Below are 22,426 nucleotides of genomic sequence, written 5' to 3'. Positions count from 1 at the left end.
GTCCCACTCATGACTTCATCTAAACCTAATTACCTACCAGAGGTCCCACCTCCAAATACCATCACACTGGAGGTTAGGGCTCTAACCTGTACATTTTGGGGTGAACAAACATTCAGTCCATAATGGCTGTAATAAAAACCAGACACTATCCAAGTATTGACAGATCGGAGAAACTGGAGAGTTCAGACGCTGCTGTTGGGAATGTAAGATGGTGCATTACGTTGGAAAGCAGTCTTCAGCTTTGCTAAAAAGTTAAACTTACTGTATGATCCAGCTGAACATAATGTCCACATGAAGATGTATGCAAATTCCACAGCAGCTTTTTTCGTAATAGCACAGAACTGGAAAGAATCCACATGTTTGACAACTGATGAATATTTAAGTGAAATGTGTTCTGTCCATACAATGGGATGCGTGTTCAGCAATCTGAGTCAGAGATCAGCAAATTGTGGCTTGGCCCACGGGCCCCTAAATCTAGATGCCAATTTGTTTACCTGTTGTCTGTGGCTACTTTCATGCTCTAACATCAGAGTTGAGTGGTTGTGACAGGGATGTATAGGCTGCAAAGCTGAAAATACGATCTGACCCTTTACAGAAAAAAGTCTCCCAACCCCTGTGCTTAGTGAAAGAAGCCGGAGACGAAAGACTGCATCTTGTGTAATTACATCTATATGAAATGTCCAGAAAAGGCAAATCTCTAGAGACAGAAAGCAGATCAGTGGTTGCCTCAAACTGGGGGTTGGAGTGGGATTAATTGCAGACTGGCACAGAGCAGCTTGTCTGAGGTAGTGGAAATGTTCTCAAAATGAATCATGGTGATAGTTACCCAAGAGTATACATTTACTAAAAATCATTGAATTGTAGACCTACAATTCGTGCATCTTGTGATATGTAAATTGTATTACAAAGTTGTTGGGAAAAATATTTAATGGGCAAACGTAAGTCAAGAGTAGCACAGAGCTGGACATATGACAGGCTGTCAGTACAGGATAGCTGCTAGTATTGTGACTTAAAACTTGAGGGGACTTGCATTATTATGATTTCTTTTTATTTTCTAGAGTTGGAATCTTACCCTAATTTACAGATGGAAAAAAAATGAGGCTGAAAAGTTATGAAGTACTAAGGTTTATAAATTGGAATGTGATTCTTTGTATATCACACAGCATGGCTTCCAAGAATAGTCAGGTAGTAATGCTACTTTGCATTATGTCTTTTTTATGTACTGTTACTTCAGCTCATATTTCTATGTATAGCTTTGGAGTCAACAGTTAATGATAAGTCTAGTTACCATTAATTGCCACGCAACTGTGAATTACACTATAAATTGCTCAGCCTTTTCTCTGGCCATGTAGTTTAACAATTTCTTGTTATAAAAACGGCATTGCAGCGTAAACCTTGAAATAAATACCATAGAGAGAGGAAGCAACCAACGAAAATAGTCCTTAAGGTAAACGACTGTTCTTCAGACGACATACTCTAAATTAAAACCTGTAAACGATTTTATCCTCCAAGTTCTATACTGTCAGATCATGCACCAGAATGTTTTAATCACTTTGCTCTACTGTCAGCAGTGGTACTAGTTATCTATTGTCACGTAACAAATTACCCCCAAATTTAGCAGTTGAAAACAACAAACATTGTGTCACCATTTCTGTGGGTCAGGAGTCCAGAAGCAGTGTCTCAAGGCTCCGCTAGGGGGGACCTGGCTCCCGAGCTCCCCATCGTGGGCATGGGCAGCCTCAGGTCTTGTCTGTGTGTCCTCAGCAGTGTCAGTTCCTGGCCACGTGCACCTTTCATAGAGCAGTTCACAACAGGCCTGCGAGCAAGCTGGAAACCAGTCTTTCAGTAACTTGTTGCCCCCCTTTTGTCATACTATCTTATCAGCAGTGATTTACTGGTCCAGCCCACACTGAAAGGCAGGGCATGAATATTGGAAGTGCTGGCCTCATCAGGAGCATTTTAGAGGCTGCCCACCACAGCTGTCTTGTAAATGTTGACAATCTTGATATTTACTCAACACAAAGTACTTACTTTTATACTTGCAGAGTATTTATTAAGCATACAAAGCTTGAGGTTTGAAGTCAGCATTTTGAAGTTCCCTGTGTGCCTTTCCCTGACGCCATCTCCTCTCCAGCCCCCTTAGAAATAACCACTACTTAAATTGTCTGTGTTAATTCCTTGCCTGCCTTATAGTGTTACCATCCTGTGTCCTTAGTTTTACAATTTTTGAACTTTATATGAAATTACTTGCTTGTTTTCATTCAACCACATGTTCGGGGGATTCAAACATGTTATTGCATAAAGGGTAGTTTATTTTCATTGTGTATGACTATATACTGCATGTTGGTCAGTCTGGACATTTGGATTTTTTGCTATTAAAAATTGTGCAATGAACATGTTTGTACACGTTTCTTGTTGCATGTGTGCAAAATATATACATATAATGGAGTCGATGGGTTGTAAGTTATGTTCATCTTCAACATTCTAAATAATGACAGATCATTTTTCTAAATGTACCAGTTTAAAGTCTTGTTAGGAGGATATAGCCTTCTAGTTGCTCTATACCCTAAACTTTGACATCGCCATGTATTTTTAGTTTTTGCCAGTCTGGCGAGTGTGAAATGATCATTCACTAATTTGCATTTCACATATTTGGGAATGAAGTTGCATGTCTTTTAAGATTTATTGGCTTTTTCAGTTTTCTGCTTCAAGTGCCTTTTTGCAGTTGGGTTGTGTTTTTCTTACTGGTATAAGAAAGTTTTTAACGTACTCTAAGTAGTTCATACAGTGATTCTAAATATTCTCTCTTTTTCCCAGTAGAATTAAGCAATGTGGGAGTAAGGAACTCTGAGTTTTGATTTAACCATGTCTGTGACCCCCTAGAATGATGCCTGGAAAGTGCTCAGTAGATGTTTGTTGAATTGAATACATTTGTCAGGGGAGATAATCATATGAAGTTTTTTGGTTTTAGTTCCTCCAAGTGATGTGTTACATGGATAAATTGCTCTTAAACCAACTTTGCATTCCTAGGATAAACCCAGATTGGTCATAACGGTGGCTTTTTGGGTTTGTTTTTAAATCTTCTGCTGGATTTGATTGCTGCTGTCTTGTTTAGGATTCTTTTAAAAATTGATTCAGAGGTGAAACTGGTCTGTAATTTTCCTTTATCTTATTCTCATCAGGTTTGAGTATCAAGACTGCTAGCTTCCCAAAATGAATTGAGAAGTGCTCTTTCTGTGTGTTAGAGAATGCTGTGAACCACTGAGCACTTACCATATAGTTCTTTTCTCCCATAATCTGTTTACATGTGACTGGTGACTAAGGGGTAGAAGTGAGCATGGCACTTTGTACTAATATTCCTAGTGAACCATTCACAAAATTTTTGCTTTTCACCTTGCAGCTGAGCTCCTCTGTTTTAGAATTCTTACCCAGCCATATGGGAGTACATCCAACAGGGATGAAACAATGATTTCATTGAATTAGGAGGTGTGAGTTCTACCTGACCATTTTGGTCTCCTTATTCCACTGAGTGAACAGGCCGTAATAGTTACTGTATCAGCTGGAGGGACTGGTGCTGATTATTAGGGGAAGGAGGGAGGGAGAAGTATATCTTGAACCCAGGGGACTCTGTGGCACCTCATGATGCTGCCATGTTCAGTGGCAAAAACAAATTGAGATCTATTCCACTCACCCCTCACAGCACCACCAGGGACTCAGGATGGCTCAGGAGTGAACGTTTGGGGTCCCCCATTTCTCCTACAAAATTCTCTCTCAGGAATTACACCTGGCTGCTGTGAACAGATTGGAAATGCATGGCTTAAATAGTGTAGTGGTTTTCGGGTCTTACATACAATAAGTCTGGAGAGAGGCTATCCAAGGCTGGTAAGGCATCATCAGGAGGCGCCTAAGCTAGCTCCTTTCCTGTCTGCTCTCCATCCTTAGTACCTGATTTCTACTTTAAGGTCACCACAGAGTCCAAGAGAGTAGCTGGAGTTTAAGCTATGATGTGTCCATTTTAGGCAGAACGTCAAAGGAAGGGAGAAAGACAAAAAAGGCAGTGGGAGCTGAAAGGAAAATGAGTATTGTGTATGCACCTAGCGGCCTTGACCCCAGATTGTTTCAGCTGGGACAATGGGATAATTCTAGAAGGCTTTTAGAGTTCCCAGAGTATCTTTATACTTTGACCCTCTAGAACAAAATGCTTTGTAATGACTAACTATACTATTACAATATTGACTAAGTTATTTTTTGTTTTAGTGTTTTCACTGGTAGTTGGGAGGGATAAAGAATGTCTAAAAATTCAGAAGTCTAATTTATCCAAGTTAATTCTTATGTGAGTTATAATTAATGATGCAGTTTTGAAAAGGTAGATTGTTTGCTTTGCATATATTTCAAAAATCATAAGAATTATCATGTATTCTTTGCTACAGTTTTTGTCTGTGGCCTTTTGAGAGTTGTTGGCTTTCTGTGCACTTGTTTTTGTTAGTTTTCGTTTTAAAAAAAGAACTTGTTTTATGAGTTTAATTTTTGCCAATTTCTCTGGGCATGAGGTTTTTTAAACTTATTTTTCTGTGTTTTTTCTGGTGTGTGTTTCTTTGTTTCTTTTTTTTTCCTTTCTTTTGGACGTGAGGTTTAAAATTTTTTTCTTAGTCTGTTTTCTTTGATGTTAGTGGGACTATTAAACCAAGTAGTCTGTTTATCTTTAACATGCTGGTAGCAGTCTTTTAACGAAAACATTTACAAGTAAATATAAAGACATCAGGATATAAGAGTGTCATCCCTGTTGGAGTTAAGAATAATTTTACTTTGAAAATAGCTATGAGTTTGAAGTAGAATTTTATTATCTGTATTTATTTTTTTTGCATGGAACAGTGTTTTTCTTTTTTTAACATCTTTATTGGAGTATAATTGCTTTACATTGTTGTGTTAGTTTCTGCTGTATAACAAAGTGACTCAGCTACCAGTATACATATATCTCCATATCCCCTCCCTCTTGCGTCTCCCTCCCACCATCCCTATCTCACCCCTCTGGGTGGTCACAAAGCACCAAGCTGATCTCCTTGTGCTATGTGGCTGCTTCCCACTAGCTACCTATTTTACATTTGGTAGTGTATGTAAGTCCATGCCACTCTCTCACTTTGTCCCAGCTTACCCTTCCCCCTCCCCGTGTCCTCAAGTCCATTCTCTACTTCTGCGTCTTTATACCTGTCCTGCCCCTAGGTTCTTCAGAGCCATTTTCCTATTTTTAGATTCCATATGTATGTGTTAGCATATGGTATTCATTTTTCTCTTTCTGACCTACTTCACTCTGTATGACGGACTCTAGGTCCATCCACCTCACTACAAATAACTCAATTTCATTTCTTTTTATGGCTGAGTAATATTCCATTGTATATATGTGCCACATCTTCTTTATCCATTCATCTGTCGATGGACATTTAGGTTGCTTCCATGTCCTGGCTGTTGTAAATAGTGCTGCAGTGAACATTGTGGTACATGTCCCTTTGTGAATTATGGTTTTCTCAGGGTATATGCCCAGTAATGTGATTGCTGGGTCATATGGTAGTTCTATTTTTAGTTTTTTAAGGAACCTCCATACTGTTCTCCATAGTGGCTGTATCAATTTACACTCCCACCAACAGTGCAAGAGGGTTCCCTATTCTCCACACCCTCTCCAGCATTTATTGTTTGTGATTTTTTTGATGATGGCCATTCTGACCGGTGTGAGGTGATACCTCGTAGTGTTGATTTGCATTTCTCTAATAGTTAGTGATGTTGAGCAGCTTTTCATGTGCGTCTTGGCCATCTGTATGTCTTTGGTGAAATGTCTATTTAGGTCTTCCGCCCATTGTTTAATTGGGTTGTTTGTGTTTTTGATACTGAGCTCTGTGAGCTCTTTGTATATTTTGGAGATTAATCCTTTGTCCGTTGCTTCGTTTGCAAATATTTTCTCCCATTCTGAGGGTTGTCTTTTGGTCTTGTTTATGGTTTCCTTTGCTTTGCAAAAGCTTTGAAGTTTCATTAGGTCCCATTTGTTTATTTTTGTTTTTATTTCCATTTCTCTAGGAGCTGGGTTAAAAAGGATCTTGCTGTGATTTATGTCATAGAGTGTTCTGCCTATGTTTCCCTCTAAGAGTTTTATAGTGTCTGGTCTTACATTTAGGTCTTTAATCCATTTTGAGTTTATTTTTGTGTATGGTGTTAGGGAGTGTTCTAATTTCATTCTTTTACATGTAGCTGTCTGGTTTTCCCAGCACCACTTATTGAAGAGGCTGTCTTTTCTCCCTTGTATATTCTTGCCTCCTTTATCAAAGGTAAAGTGACCATATGTGCATGGGTGTATCTCCAGGCTTTCTGTCCTGTTCCACTGATCTATATTTCTGTTTTTGTGCCAGTACCATACTCTCTTGCTTATTGTAGCTTTGTAGTATAGTCTGAAGTCAGAGAGCCTGATTCCTCCAGCTCCGTTTTTCTTTCTCAAGATTGCTTTTGCTCTTCAGGGTCTTTTGTGTTTCCATACAAATTGTGAAATTTTTTGCTCTAGTTCTGTGAAAAATGCCATTGGTAGTTTGCTAGGGATTGCATGGAAACTGTAGATTGTTTTGGGTAATATAGTCATTTAAACAATGTTGATTCTTCCAATTCAAGAACATGGTATATCTCTCCATCATGTTGGTATCATGTTTAATTTCTTTCATCAGTGTCTTATAGTTTTCTGCATACAGCTCTTTTGTCTCCTTAGGTAGGTTTATTCCTAGGTATTTTATTCTTTTTGTTGCAGTGGTAACTGGGAGTGTTTCCTTAATTTCTCTTTCAGATTTTTCATCATTAATGTGTAGGAATGCCAGAGATTTCTGTGCATTAATTTTGTATCCTGCTACTTTACCTAATTCATTGATTAGTCCTAGTAGTTTTCTGGTAGAATCTTTAGGATTCTCTATGTATAGTATCATGTCATCTGCAAACAGTGACAGCTTTACTTCTTTTCCCACGTGGATTCCTTTTATTTCTTTTTCTTCTCTGATTGCTTTGGCTAAAACTTCCAAAACTGTGTTCAGTAATAATGGTGAGAGTGGGCAACCTTGTCTTGTTGCTGATCTTAGTGGAAATGGTTTCAGTGTTTCACCATTGAGAACGATGTTGGCTGTGGGTTTGTCATATGTGGCCTTCGTTATGTTGAGGTAAGTTCCCTCTGTGCCTACTTTCTGGAGGGTTTTTATCATCAGTGGGTGTTGAATTTTGTCGAAAGCTTTTTCTGCATCTATTGAGATTACCATATGGTTTTTATCCTTCATTTTGTTAATGTGGTGTATCACATTGATTGATTTGAGTATATTGAAGAATCCTTGCATTCCTGGGATAAACCCCACTTGATCATGGTGTATGATCCTTTAATGTGCTGTTGGATTCTGTTTGCTAGTATTTTGTTGAGGATTTTTGGCATCTATGTTCATCAGTGGTATTGGACTGGAGTTTTCTTTTTTTGTGACATATTTGTCTGGCTTTGGTATCAGTGTGATGGTGGCCTCGTAGAATGAGTTTGGGAGTGTTCCTCCCTCTGCTATATTTTGGAAGAGTTTGAGAAGGATAAGTGTTAGCTCTCGTAAATGTTTGATAGAATTTGCCTGTGAAGCCATCTGGTCCTGGGCTTTTGTTTGCTGGAAGATTTTTAATCACAGTTTCAATTTCAGTGCTTGTGATTGGTCTGTTTATACTTTCTGTTTCTTCCTGGTTCAGTCTCGAAAGGTTGTGCTGTTTTGAGAATTTGTCCATTTCTTCCAGGTTGTCCATTGTATTGGCATATAGTTGCTTGTAGTAATCTCTCATGATCTTTTGTATTTCTGCAGTGCCAGTTGTTACTTTTCCTTTTGCCTTTCTAATTCTGTTGATTTGAGTCTTCTCCCTTTTTTTCTTGATGAGTCTGGCTAATGGTTTATCAATTTTGTTTATCTTCTCAGAGAACCAGCTTTTAGTTTTATTGATCTTTGCTATTGTTTCCTTATTTCTTTTTCATTTATTTCTGATCTGATCTTTATGATTTCTTTCCTTCTGCTAACTTTGGGGTTTTTTTGTTCTTTCTCTAGTTGCTTTAGGTCTAAGGTTAGGTTGTTTATTTGAGATGTTTCTTGTTTCTTGAGGTAGGATTGTATTGCTATAAACTTCCCTCTTAGAACTGCTTTTGCAACATCCCATAGGTTTTCGGTTGTCGTGTTTTCATTGTCATTTGTTTCTAGGTAGTTTTTAATTTCCTCTTTGATTTCTTCAGTGATCTCTTGGTTATGTAGTAGAGTATTGTTTAGCCTCCATGTGTTTGTATTTTTTACAGATTTCCTATAATTGATATCTAGTCTCAAAACGTTGTGGTCAGAAAAGATACTTGATATGATTTGAATTTTGTTAAATTTTCCAAGGCTTGATTTGTGACCCAAGGTATGATCTATCCTGGAGAAATGTTCCATGAGCGCTTGAGCAGAAAGTGTGTTTTGTTGTTTTTGGATGGAATGTCCTATAAATATCAACTAGGTCAGTCTTGTTTAATGTGTGATTTAAAGCTTGTGTTTCCTTATTTATTTTCATTTTTGTTGATCTGTCCATTGGTGAAAGTGGGGTGTTAAAGTCTCCGACGATGAATGTGTTACTGTTGATTTCCCCTTTTATGGCTGTTAGCATTTGCCTTATGTATTGAGGTGCTCCTATGTTGGGTTCATAAGTATTTACAATTGTTATATCTTCTTCTTGGATTGATACCTTGATCATTATGTAGTGTCCTTTTTTGTCTCTTGTAATAGTCTTTGTTTTAAAGTCTATTTTGTCTGATATGAGAATTGCTACTCCAGCTTTCTTTTGATTTCCATTTCCATGGAATATCTTTTTCTATCTCTTCACTTTCAGTCTCTGTGTGTCCCTAGGTCTGAAGTGGGTCTCTTGTAGACAGCATATATGTGGGTCTTGTTTTTGTATCCATTCAGCCAGTCTGTGTCTTTTGGTTGGATCATTTTATCCACTTAAATTTAAGGTAATTATCGATATGTATGTTCCCATTACCATTTTCTTAATTGTTTTGAGTTTGTTTTTGTAGGTCTTTCCCTTCTCTTGTGTTTCTTGTCTAGAGAAGTTCCTTTAGCATTTGTTGTAAAGCTGGTTTGGTGGTGCTGAATTCTCTTAGCTTTTGCTTGTCTGTAAATGTTTTAATTTCTCTGTCAAATCTGAATGAGATCCTTGCTGGGTCGAGTAATCTTGGTTGTAAGTTTTTCCCTTTCATCACTTTAAATATGTCCTGCTAGTCCCTTCTGGCCTGCAGAGTTTCTGCTGAAAGATCAGCCGTTAAACTTATGGGTTATGTTATTTGGTTTTTTTTCCCTTGCTGCTTTTAATGTTTTTTCTTTGTATTTTATGCTTGATAGTTTGATTAATATGTGTCTTGGCATGTTTTTCCTTGGATTTATCCTGTGTGGGACACTGTGCGCTTCCTGGACTTGATTGACTGTTTCCTTTCCCATATTAGGGAAGTCTTCCAGTATAATCTCTTCAAATATTTTCTCAGTCCCTTTTTTTTTCCTCTTCTTCTTCTGGGACCCCTGTAATTCAAATGTTGGTGCGTTTAATGTTGTCCCAGAGGTCTCTGAGACTCTACTTAATTCTTTTCATTCTTTTTTCTTTATTCTCCTCTGCGGTAGTTATTTCCACCATTTTTTCTTTCAGGTCACTTGTCCATTGTTTTGCCTCAGTTATTTTGCTATTGATTTCCTTGTAGAGAATCTTAAATTGCATTTATTATGCTGTTCATCATTGTTTGCTCTTTAGGTTTTCTAGGTCCTTGTTCAACGTTTCTTGTATTTTCTCTATTCTCTTTCCAAGATTTTGGATTATCCTTTTTTTGTTTTTTTTGTTTTTTTTTTTTTTTTGCGGTACGCGGGCCTCTCACTGTTGTGGCCTCTCCCATTGCGGAGCACAGGCTCTGGACGCGCAGGCTCAGCGGCCGTGGCTCACGGGCCCAGCCGCTCCGCGGCATGTGGGATCCTCCTAGACCGGGGCACGAACCCGTGTCCCCTGCATCGGCAGGTGAACTCTCAACCACTGGGCCACCAGGGAAGCCCTGCATCATCTTTATTATCATTACTCTGAATTCTTTCTCAGGTAGGCTACGAATTTCCTCTTCATCGTTTGGTCTGGTGGGTTTTTACCTTGCTCCTTCATCTGCTGTGTGTTTCTCTGTGTTCTCATTTTGCTTAAGTTATTGTGTTTGGGGTCTCTTTTTCGCAGGCTGCAGGTTCGTAGTTCCTGTTTTTGGTGTCCCCAGTGGTTTAGGTTGGTTCAGTGGGTTGTGTAGGCTTCCTGGTGGAGGGGACTGGTGCCTGTGTTCTGATGGATGAGGCTGGATCTTGTCTTTCTGGTGGGCAGGACCGTGTCTGGTGGTGTGTTTTGGGGTGTCTGTGAACTTAATATGATTTTAGGCAGCCTCTCTGCCAATGGGTGGGGTTGTGTTCCTGTCTTGCTAGCTGTTTGGCAGGGGTTGTGCAGTACTGGAGCTTGCTGGTCCTTGAGTGGAGCTGGGTCTTCGCGTTGAGATGGAGATCTCTGGGAGAGCTCTCGCCGATTGATATCACTTGGGGCTGGGAGGTCTCCAGTGGTCCAATATCCTGGACTCAGCTGTCCCACCTCGGAGGCTCAGACCTGACACCCAGCCGGAGCACCGAGACCCTGTCAGCCACACGGTAGTTCTGTGATCTTGGACCAGGCAGTGTACCTCTCTGTGCCTCAGATTGCCTTTCGCGTAGCACCTCCTTACCCCAGAGGCCAGTCAGGTGCGAGGGGAGGGCTGTCGCTCCCAGGCCCTGCAGGGAGGAAGCCTGTGAGGCTGAAGTAGAGCTTTAAACGAAGCAATTTCTCTGTTTGATGATAGTGGTAGCAGCATTTTTTTTTCCCATTTACAGATATATTGATGTAACTCCAACTTGGCATTAGAACTGATCCGAAACACATAAAAATGTTAATTTAATTCCTTCTTTACAGTTTAACATTTACAGGCTAAAGGAAGAAATCTTTTTGAAGGACGCTGAGAAAGAACAGTCAGATAAGCAGAAGGTAGCTTAGAATGTGATGTCAGGGAAACAGAGACTTAGGGCAGTGCCAGGCTGAGGGGATGTTAAGCATCTCTTCAGAATTGTGTCTTCCCCACTTCCTTCCTCCAGGTGTTGGTTTCTAGAAATTGTCTTTTCTGGATTTTCCTACCAGCAATATATGAGATTTTTGGTTGCTGTACATCCTCGTGTCTCTTTATAGTCAGGAGCTGCCCCAGCCACTTTTTTGGTTTTGCTAGTTCTCGAACTTCCTTAAGTTCAACCGTAGAAGATGTATTCTTGTGTCTGTGCTGCTGTTATTCAGTTTAAGGTCTGAGGTTCATCCTCATCACATGCATTCATAGTTTATTCTTTCTTATTGCTGTACAGTAGTCACTTGTGTGACTGTTCCACTCAGTGTATCTGTTCACCTGTTGGTGGACATTTGGATCGATTCCAGTTTTTGATCACTGTTAGTAATGTTGCTGTCAACTTTCTTGTTGTGAATCAGACCCGAGATTGTTTAATTCTCACATATCTTTAGGAGGACCTGCTTGTGTGGCTGACACTTGACCAATACCTGGCCCTTGGATGTTCCCTAATGTTACTAATTGCTAAATGGTTCTGTACAGCTGAATACGGCATGGAACCACACAGTCCAACTTGTTTAGCTTGTTTGTGTGCGTGATTTATGGTGAATACTTGCTTTCCTTCTCGGGGTCTGTATATGGTCATCATAGCTGGTCACTCAGGCAAATGTGCCTATATTCTAAGTCCCCAATAAGAGCCCTGGACTCTGCAACTCAGGCAGGCTTCTCTGGTCAGAAGGATTTTGCATATGTCACTGCACTTCATTGCTGGGGGAATAGAATTGTTCAGTCATATGGTAGGTATATGTTTAACTTGGTAAGAAACTACTGAACGGTTTTCTACAGTGTTATGCTGTTTTACACTCCCTCTAGCAAAGAAAGGGAATGTCTGTTGTTCTGCATTCTTGGCAACACTTGGTATTGTCAGTTTAATTTGAGCCATCCTAGTGGGTCTGTAGTATCTCATTACAGGTTTAATTTGCATCTTCCTGATGACTAACGATGATGAGCACCTGTTAAAAGTGCTTATTGGCCATTTTGTATATCTTCTGTGATGAAGTATCTGTCTTTTGTCTACTTTTAAAAGTGGGTTATTTGTATTTTATTTATAGGAGTTAATTTTATACCTTGTTCTGCTAAATGAGTATCATGATAACTTAGGCATTTACAAGGTCATTGATCACACAAGTTCAGGAACACCAGGAATGCTTATGAAATAGTCATTAGGCTCTTTGGCTGTATGAAGGCCTAGGCCACCAAGTAGTAGACACAAATAATGTACTGAGGCTGAAGCCGAACCTTACTGCGTCTGTCAGTTTATCAAAGTTTTTGGCATGTGGTTGTCAGCCCACTACGTTGTCCTAATTTAGGGTTTTTCCTCTTCTGTACAGATTATTTGATTATTTCAATCATAATATTGGTATGGTGTTTAGGGTGATTTATAGTACTTTCTCTTTATGTTTAATTTTTTGAAGCTTTTAGAATACTTATTTTGGTTACTTCTTTCAGTACTTGTTTATTTCCACCGGCTCTTAGATTTGTAATAGAAACGTTAATACTGACTACTCTGGTTTGTAGTAGAAACACCAATATTCATTACCCTTAAAGATTTACTGTCATTATTAGTTTCTCATAATATTAAAAGACTGCATAAATTTCACTGAATATCTGTAGTGCCAAAATTCAGCATGCTGACAGTCATTTTGTGATTGGTCAGTATAAATTAACTCTGATTTTCCTGTCAGCTGTCTAGGGCCCTGTTCTGAGTTTTTTTTTTAACTGTGTTGCAGCTAGTGGGGGCTGTTTCGTAAGTGGCCTCCAGATGGATGGTGCTAGCAAGTATTTAGATCATGTTTAAAAACAATGTAACTCATACAGTCATCCCTTCCAAGAGAGTAAGTAATTTGGGGTTTATTATACATTACTAACAAATACTTTTTTTTAAATAAAGGAATATAATGATTATCATCCTGTGATTGCTTTATATAATTATGTTGTCACTATTTTCCATGAACTTATGTATATGCAAATAAATGTAAATACACAGAAGGTTTTAAGGCCAGGTTTCTTAGGTAGGTTTGTTAAGTCTCAAAAAGTTGTTTATGTTGTTTTTATTTTAGATACTGTATCGTTTGCTGTTCATATTTTAAGTTCTGTATTGAATTAAAAGAAATATTTTGATTGACTGACTACTGGTTGAAAGTATCTCAAATCTAACGTTATTTTAAAGCAGATAAATAGAAATTCATATTAGTTAACTTTGAACCTGGTTTTACTGTTCTTACTTTTTCTCTATCTTGATTTGTTATAAGATCAGTTTCATAACACCGCATATTTTAAACTTAGATTAGGGAAATTATTTGTGTCAAAAATTTAGTATCAATTGTAGTTGTTTCTTTAACTTGAGTGACTGGCAAATGTGTCAGCTGTACTCAGTATTAAGGTGGAAGGAAGACAAAGGTTAAAGTTTATTTAAATGAGATGGTTCACAGAAAGTTCTTAGCACTGGTGAGTAACTGAGATGTTAGCTGCCACAATTTATCGGCACAATTACCATCATGATTATTGCTAAAAATTGCCCCATAGTTAACTTGAATTATGATCTGTTATGTTAATAGTGGTGTCGATTTCTTGGAATGGGGGTCAGAAAAGGCTGATTTTGGATATTACATATATGTATAGAGTTACGGTTCTAGGGATCAGATGGGGAGTGTGTGTGTGTGTGTGTGTGTGTGTGTGTGTGTGTACATATATGTATGAAACAGTTATTAAGTTCATGTGTTTTATTTTAACTCAGCTTATTTCTTTCCACAGCCTTATATTCTGTTATATTATTCTGTGTGTTCTTCTGGATCCCTTTTGTCTACTTCTACTATGAAGAAAAGGATGATGATGATACGGGTAAATGCACTGTGAGTAGCTTTAATTTAGAGATCTCAGTTTATGGGGGAAAGATTATTCCCTTCTTTTTCAGAGAGTGATGTGACTTTGAATTTATTCTGGAGCAGTGTTGTCTAATAGAAATATAATACAATCCACGTGTGAAATTTTAAATTTTCTAGTACCCACATGAAAATAAGTAGAAAGAGCAGTTGAAATTATTTCTCATGACACATTGTATTTAATGTAATATGTTGCAAGCATTATTATTTCAAATAGTCAAAAACTTGTTAGTAATGAGACATTACATTTTGTCCCACTCTGTCTTTGAAATTTAGAGTGCGTTTTACACTTACAGCACATGCCAGTGCCAGCCAGCCATATTGCAGGTGCTCAGGAACCACATGGGACTTGTGACTGTTGTTTTAGAGCAGTTCTAGAGCAGGAGTCAGCAGGCTTGTTTCTGTAAAAGGTCAGGTTGTAAATATCTTAGGCTTTGTAGGCTGTACAGACTATCTCAGCCACTCAGCTCTGTGGTCATAGTGTGAAAGTAGCCAGAGACAGGACTCAGCGAGTGTGATGTGATGTAGGAGGGGGCTGCGTGTGGCCCACAGGATGTAGTGTGCTGACCCCAGTTCTAGGGCATAGAGGAGGGACATTTGCGGACTGGTCTTACCAGTCCGTGGTAACACTGATACGGGAACCTGATTAGTAGAGCACACGTGCACGCCCAAAACTGCAGATCAAGGTCACTTAAGTCTTGGTAGAAAAATCTTCACTAAAACATTAGCAGATAGAATTCAGGAGCATCTTAAAAGTACATTAATGCAGTATAACTGAGTTGGGCCTATCTCTAGATCGCAGTGGTGGTTTAGAATCGGCACATCTGTTAGTAAATAGTAATTTAATAGGTCCTCGAAATTGTATGTTGAAGGGTATTTGCGAAGATCGAACACTTTATTTCTGATTTCAGGGGAAAAATAGCAGAAAAGGAATAAATTTCTTTTGTCTTTTTATTGAGTTATAGGAGTTTGTTTTATACCTTGGTTTTTTTTTTTTGTATTTAAATACACAAATATATTCACTCAAAAGCGAGCATTATGCATAGCCCTGTTTATTAAAACCTTAAAGCATTTGCATTAAGATCATGAGCAAAGTACTTCAACAGTATTTTAAATGATTCCCAGAGTGGTAATCAGTGCAGTTTGTTAGAGAAAAAAAATACTGTGCTGAAATATTTATAAAGAAAGTCGAATTATTGTTTGCAGATACTATGTAACTCTACATTTGAAAACCCAAGGTATGTAAGGTAAAGTGGCTGGTCACCAGTTTACTGTTGAAAACTGAATGAGATAAATGCTTTCTCTTCTCTTCACTTCTTCTAAAGCACATCTTCCCCATCCCTTTTGGTTGACCCTCCTTACCTTTACTTTAGGTATTTGTGAATAAGAATTCATCATTTAAGCATAAAGTTAATTTCTTTTTTTTTTTTTTTTAATGATACCATCATCCCTCTCGTGACATTTATTTGTTTATTTATTATTTTTTGGCCATGCCTTGTGGCATGTGGGATCTTATAAGTATACATAAGTATATGTTTGTTTTATATATGATATATACATACAAACATATGTAAATTAAATATGTATTGTAATTATTAATTATTACTGAGCCCATTTTGGTGAGTTGGGGTAGGGGCATTGTGGATTCTGAATGCTCCCTGTTTTGAGAAATATTTTATTAAATTTTGTGGTAATTTTACTAAAGTAAATTAATTACTATTAATTCTCCCACTGGAGAGTTAATTATGCTTTAGGTGTTCTGCTTTTCACAAGGTCTAACCATGTAAAAGATTTTAAAAATCTAGTGTAGTTTGATAGATACTTAAGATGTGGTATATACATTGTTTTTCTTTAAATTTTAAGATTTATTTTTCAACAAGGGGAGCTTTACACAGTTGAATATAAATGTGCATAGGATATGAAAGTGCTGTTACACTATAGCCGAGAATATTTTATATTTTAAAAGTCTTACTAAATGGAATATTTTTTCTCCCTTGACATCTAGCAAATTAAAACGGCATTCAAGTATACTTTTGGATTTGCTGTGATTTGTGCACTACTTCTTTTAGTTGGGTAAGTCTTGATTTTTGTTTTCCTGAAAATGGAAATAGCATTATTTTAACAATAATAATAATAATAAGGACTCATTCATAAAAGTCTAGGAAAGAAGATTAAGAAGATCTAAAAAAAAAGAACAAACTACCTTTTATATCACCATCGAACAGTAACCATAATTAACCCTTTTTTCTACAATGTTCTGTCTAGACATTTTTTATGTGCTCAAATATGTGCGGAAAGCCCCTTCTCCCACATAACATTCCATGTTGTAATTTTACACAAATGTGATTATATTTTATGGGATTCTTGGTAATCCACTGGTTGACATCTCTTCAGTATAGTGAATGTATATCAATCAATTTTGTCTGTATTGCATTTCCTTCTTAGGGTACAACAATTTATTTGATCTTCTAGTGATGACTGCTTTGATTCTTATGATGTTAGCAGTTTTTCCATTTTTATAAACAACACTTTGACGCAAAATCCTTGTCTGGATATCTTTTCAGATTTGATGCATCAGTCTTTAAATCTTTGAGTTAAACTTTGTCAGTGAGTTCGTTCTTAATTCTTCTTCCTTAAGTTTTTATAAAGTAATGGCAATAAAATTTTGCACATTTTTTATACATTTAAAGTTTTCTTTTTGGAAAACATTTGTCCCTGTTAATGGAAGACATTTATCTTTGTTAAAATGGATCTTGATAATTTTGTTTTTTATGTTAGGAAATATATGAGGTGCTAATAAGTTTTTTAAAGTTTCTGCTTGTAATTTGGTCTCAGAATTTTCAATAAGTAAAAAAAAATTATCAAATACAATTTGTGGTGGGAATAAAATTGGTCAGTAACTTTTTGTAGTTCCAGGAGTTCTTAGAATGCACGTGTTCTATAGTCAAAGTATATTTTTAGGTCCCTTTCTTGCCTTGATATGTCATGAAAAAGTGTACTTGCTGAAAGGACACATTTTAGTGGTTTTGCTATTTATTTTAGCTCTTAAATATATTTTTTAAAGTCTTTTTTGGCTTTTTAAATTAAGCCGGATATAGTTAGGTGAATTTGCTTTGTCAGTGTTCAGTTCCCTTATCTGTAAATCTAAATAGAGATCAGCAAACTTTTCTTAAAGGGTAGATAGTAAATATTTCAGGTTAGGGGTCCATGTGGCACTGCTCAACTCTCTTCCTGTAGCTCTAATCACAGACAATACATAAACCAAAGGACGTGACTGAGTGCCAGTAAAACTTTACAAACACGGGTAGTCAATAGTTGGCCAGCTCCTGACTTTAGGACATGACTGAGAACCGCCAGTAAAACCACAAATCTTTATAACAGCCAGAATATCTTTCCCAGACAAAAGGGTTCCTGAAGTTTCTTCTGAAATTTGTTGGTTCTTTGTATGGAAAATCATCTTCAGTCCTAGAGAGTTTACATTTTGTATGATTTTAATAAGCTTTAACTGATTGTCTACATGATATTTATTTATTTAGAAGCAGTATATTAAAAGTGAAGCAAACAGCTCCTTGCGAATCCACTAATAACGAGAAGTGACGGTTTGACCAGATATTTTGAACAATAAAATATTCACTTATTTTCCAAATACTTACTGTGTCCCAGATACTGTACAAGGCGCTGGGGGAAACAGCGATTAATAAAAAAGACAGTTCCTTCTTCTCACGGGCCGTGCGCTCAGTAGGGGTTAGGGGAGCGGACGAAGGAAATAGCCTGTGTTGGGGGCGTGACATTTTTGGGGGAGGCACTGCTGAGACGGTGGGGCGAGAAGACGCTTGAAGGAGGTGCAGGAGCCGTGAACACATGTGGAGGGAAGAGCGTTGCAGTCAGAGCAAAAGCAGCTAGAAAGCCCCGAGGCAGGAGAGCGTCTGGCACGTTCGAGACAAAGTGAGGAAAGCAGCGTGGGTGGAGTGGAGGGGCAGAGGCGGGAGTAGCTGAAGGTGCGGGTAGAGGGGTCGGAGCTGCCGAGCCGAGCGGGGCATCAGGGGCCGTTGCCGGGACTCTGGCCTTGATTCTCGAGGAGTGGGAAGCTGTTCTGGGGCTCTGGTCGTGGAGTGACGTGATCGACATTTTGCAGAGATCTCCGGGTGGTGTTTTGAGGGTTGACTTTGCGGGGGGTAAGGCAGGAGACATGAGGTCTGCTCAGTAACCCAGGCAAGACAGGATGGCAGCAGCAGTGATTCGATCCTGCCTGTCTTCTGGAGAGAGAGCCGGCAGGATCTTCTGGTAGGTCAGGTACCGGGGGGGGGGGGGGGGGGGGGGGGGGAATGAGAGAGAAGGGGATGGAGGATGCACCTGGAGTTAGCCCAGCTGCAGAGTCCGAGAGGCACTTCTCTCACTTTTGAAACCACCCGCAAGCTTTGGGGAGTTCCTAAAGCCACCCTCAGCTTTGATAATTCTCTGGAAGGACTCAGAACTCAGCAAAAGCAGTCATATTCATGGTTACCATCTATTACAGGTAAAGAATACAGACTAAAATCAACCTTTTAAGACATGCATAGGACAGTCTGGGAAGATTCCAGATGTGAAGCGTGTGTTGTCCTCGGGACACATTCCCCTTCTGGCTTCCATGTATGACAACGTGCGTGGAGTACAGGTTTCCCCTGCCATCCAAAAGTAGATGGTTCCTTTGAAACCTTTCCTGAGCTGAGAAGGCGTAAAGGGAAGAAGCAATTACCTTAGGACACATCTGGCTCACGGACACACAAGATAAATCGGGTAAAGCACAGATGCCCACAGACAAAGGTCAGAGCTGTGGTGGCCGATGCTGAGATGCTGAGTGTGGTCCCCGGGAAGGAGCTTGGCGGGGCCACGCTCTCCGCTCTGGGCGCACTGCACACCGCGTCTGGAGCAGCTCACTCCAGAACCGGCACTGACGTTGTCTTTGCTTTTGGCCTTTTTCGTAAAAGTGGCAATCCTTCGGATTTCTTTTGGTTAGTGAAAATAGGTGCTAATGTAGGTCTTTAGTAAAAGTGAAGTGGTATAAAGTGGACTTTCAAAAAGCTGGAGGAATACTTGTATTGACAGCCAGGGAGGCTCACGTGAGCCTTGGTGCTTGGCGTTTTTATCGAGACCCTCTCATGCAGGTGTGTCTGAGTGACTGATTGCCTGCCTGGTTATATCAGCCCCCACTGATGCCACTGACCCAAAGCCCCACCCTAAACCACATGTTGGTCTTTCTGGCCACCACCTAAGGTTGAGTGTGGCCACCCCCTGTCCTAAACACAGACACTCCCATCAGGTATGACACAGATGACATCCCAGAATCATGGGCAAAAGTCAGACCTCGTTTTGGGGCAAGGCCAAATTCTTGACTACACAGGAAGGGTGACATCATCACAGGCAAATCTGAAGGAGGAGCCGGTTGGGAGAGGGAACATGAGAAGTTCAGCTTGGTTCGTGGCTGAGTCTTAGGCATGTTCAGGAGGAGATTCGGAGTCAGCCGCCGGGTCAGGCATTAGGAAACTCAAGTTTTAGTCTCTGCTCTTTTCCAGTAGCAACATCCAATGAAGAAAATGAGCTTTATCCTGTGTCAAGTGTGGGCAGTAAGCTAAATGACTGCTGTGCGGTGCTCCCTGTGTCGCCTCCTGCCTTTCTTAGTACCGGGACCCTGTTTTGGTGGAGTTGATGGTGTTGGCTGTTGGGGGGTAACGAGAGCAGGAAGGGCGTCCAAAGCGCTCAGGCAGTGGGAGGCTCCGGTCAGGGGGGAAGGACGTTTCCTCTGTGGTTCTGAGAGGGATAAGAACGGAAAGAGTTCCAGGTAGGTGCAGAGGTTTGGCGGGCAAATGAAGGAGTTCCTCTCTGATTGCCTTTATTTTCTTCTCCGAATTTGAGGTGAAGGCATCTGCCCAGGACACTGACGTAGGGGAGAGTGTGTGGACTCCTCTATTTCACAAGCCAGAAGTTTGCGACTAAAAGACAAGTAGTGTTTGGTTACCGTGTGTGAGTATTTGAATGAGATGCATTTAGGTTAACTGATTGACTGCATTTCCTAAAACTTTCTTGAAGGTGCCACACTTCTAGTTTTTGTTAAGTGATGTATTTTTTTCTGATAAAACAGATAATTTTATGGCAAAAACGTGGTCTAGGTTTAACTAATTCACGCAGCTAACACTTGGAACTCCTGTGGGTTGGGTAGTCTTGGGAATAAGGTTGGAGGGTCATGATGTTTGTCCTCAAGGTTCACATGGGGAGAGACGCAAATAGATAACCTGAGTTACAATATTTAAGGGCTCTAATAAGAGATAGACGCCAGGTGTTGATGGTGGAGTAGCAGGTTCTGCCTTGCAGAATCAGGTAAGACATAAGAGGAAGTAACCTTGGAATCAAAATTTGATGGAGTGGAAGTTGGTCAGCACACTAGAATAAAGATGAACAGCAGGTGTAATGTATGCTTCACCCCTGAACAACATGGGTTTGAACTGTGCAGGTCCACTTATACGTGGGTGTTTTTCAGTAGTGAACACTACAGTACGACATGATTGGTGGAGTGTGTGGGTGCTGAGGAACTGTGGACGTGGTGGGACCATGTCTGGGGGGCCGAGTATAAGTCGATGCTCAGAGTTTTGACTGCGTGGAGGGTTGGTGCCACTAACCCCCGTATTGTTCAAGGGTCACCTGTGTTAGTCTGCTCACACTGCTGTGAACAGCAGGTGTTTATCTTCTCACAGTTGTGGAGGCTTGAAGTCCTGATTAGGGTGTGGGCAAGTTTGGTTTCTGGTGAGGACTCTCCTCCTGGCTCAGGGACGGTGTCATTCTCACTGTGTCCTCACCTGGTCTTTCCTCTGTGCTTCAAGGAGGAGAGAGTATCGCCAGGGTCTCCTCTTCTTGTAGGGTCACCAATCCCGTTGGGCTAGGGTCCCACCGTTATGACCTCATTCGACTTTAATTACCTCCCTGAAGGCCCTGTATCCAAATACCATCCCGTTGGGGGTTCGGGCTTCAGCATTAATTTTGTGAGGGCAAGTTCAGTCTACACTCTGTTCTCTGGCCCCCCAGAATTCATGTTCTTCTCACAGAAAAAATGCATTTACTTCATCCCAACAAGCCTCCAAAGTCTTAACCCAGCATCTAGTCGGAGCCCTAAGTCTCATCTAAACATCATCTAGATCAGGTATGGGTGAGACTGATTCCTCCTGAGTCAGAATTCTTCCCCAGCAGTGAACCTGTGCAACTGGACAAGTTATGTGCTTCCAAGATACAAGGTGGGACAGGCATAGGATAGGCATTTCCATTCTAAAAGGGAGAAATCGGAAAGAAAAAGTGATGGGAGCCAAGCAGGTTCAAAACCTAGCAAGGCAAATTCCCTCAGACCTTAAGGCTCAAGACTAAGCATCTTGGATGGATGCTCTGCCCTGCAGGCCCCCGAGGGGCAGGTCACTGCCATGGCCCTGGGCAGCGGCCCCGCCCGCCCCCTTGATTCTGGGTGTGGGTCCTGCCCCCTTGACTCTGCAGCAGCTCCCTGGCAGCTAAAGCTGAGTGGAGGGCGGGGGGTACCCTGTCCTCTGAAGTTGAGGAGGAAACAGCCTTGCCCCCTTGGGGCAGTAGAAGTGGCAGCCCTGGTGATAACTGAATTGCCTTTGGGGTCATTCTTGGGTTTTCTTGAAGGATAAAGCATGTTCTCAGCTAAATAACTATCACCCTGTCCTGTAGAATCCCCAGTCTCATTGCCTTCCTTTATTTTGTCTCATCTCTGTTCCCTTAGTTCAAGTTGGCCGTGCCTCTGCTAGTGTCACCCTGTCTCTCTTCCTGTCTTCTGCTGAGATAGCTGATTAAATCCGTGGTTTCCACCTACACTAATCTCCTTGTCAAATGGTTGTTCAGCCACACTCTTAGAACATCCTTTCTCATTTTTTGTAATATGGATATAGGCTGCTTCCTTTTTGCTTAACCCACCTCTCTGCTCTCTCTCTTTACTATAAATGGTAAGGAGAAACCAATCAGCTTCTTCCAGCACTTTGCTTAGAATTCTCCTCAGCTAAATATCCCATTTTATCTCTTACAGGTTCTGCCTTCCACAAAACACTACAAAACAATTCAACCAAGCTCTCAGTCGCTTTCTAATAAGGATCTCCTCTCTTTCAGTTTCCATTAACATGTTCCTCATTTCCAGCTGAGAGCTCCCCAGAATGACCTTTAGTGTCCATATTTCTACCAGCATTCTATTCGTGGTGATATATGTCTTCTCCAAGATGATAGACGGGTTCTCTGTAGCGCTCCTCTTTTCTTTCTGAGTCCTCAACAGAATTGCCTTTAACATTCACATTTTTATCAATAG

At 40.1% G+C, this 22,426-nt stretch overlaps 1 protein-coding gene across 1 annotated transcript in view; it reads left to right on the top strand.

Annotated features, from left to right (window-relative positions):
• Positions 1-22,426, top strand: part of LMBRD1 (LMBR1 domain containing 1) — a 115,974-nt gene that overhangs the window by 24,785 nt on the left and 68,763 nt on the right. Inside the window, exons 4-5 of the mRNA XM_029223681.1 lie at positions 13,964-14,061; positions 16,097-16,164. Coding sequence (XP_029079514.1) covers positions 13,964-14,061; positions 16,097-16,164 — 166 coding nt within the window. The remainder of the gene's footprint in view (positions 1-13,963; positions 14,062-16,096; positions 16,165-22,426) is intronic.

The sequence above is a fragment of the Monodon monoceros genome, unplaced genomic scaffold (assembly GCF_005190385.1).
Source record: "Monodon monoceros isolate NGI ecotype Baffin Bay Population unplaced genomic scaffold, NGI_Narwhal_1 Super_Scaffold_15, whole genome shotgun sequence".
Taxonomy (NCBI): Eukaryota; Metazoa; Chordata; class Mammalia; order Artiodactyla; family Monodontidae; genus Monodon; species Monodon monoceros.
The sequence above is the reverse complement of the archived record's forward strand: the minus strand, read 5'-3'. Positions and strand labels throughout refer to the sequence as shown.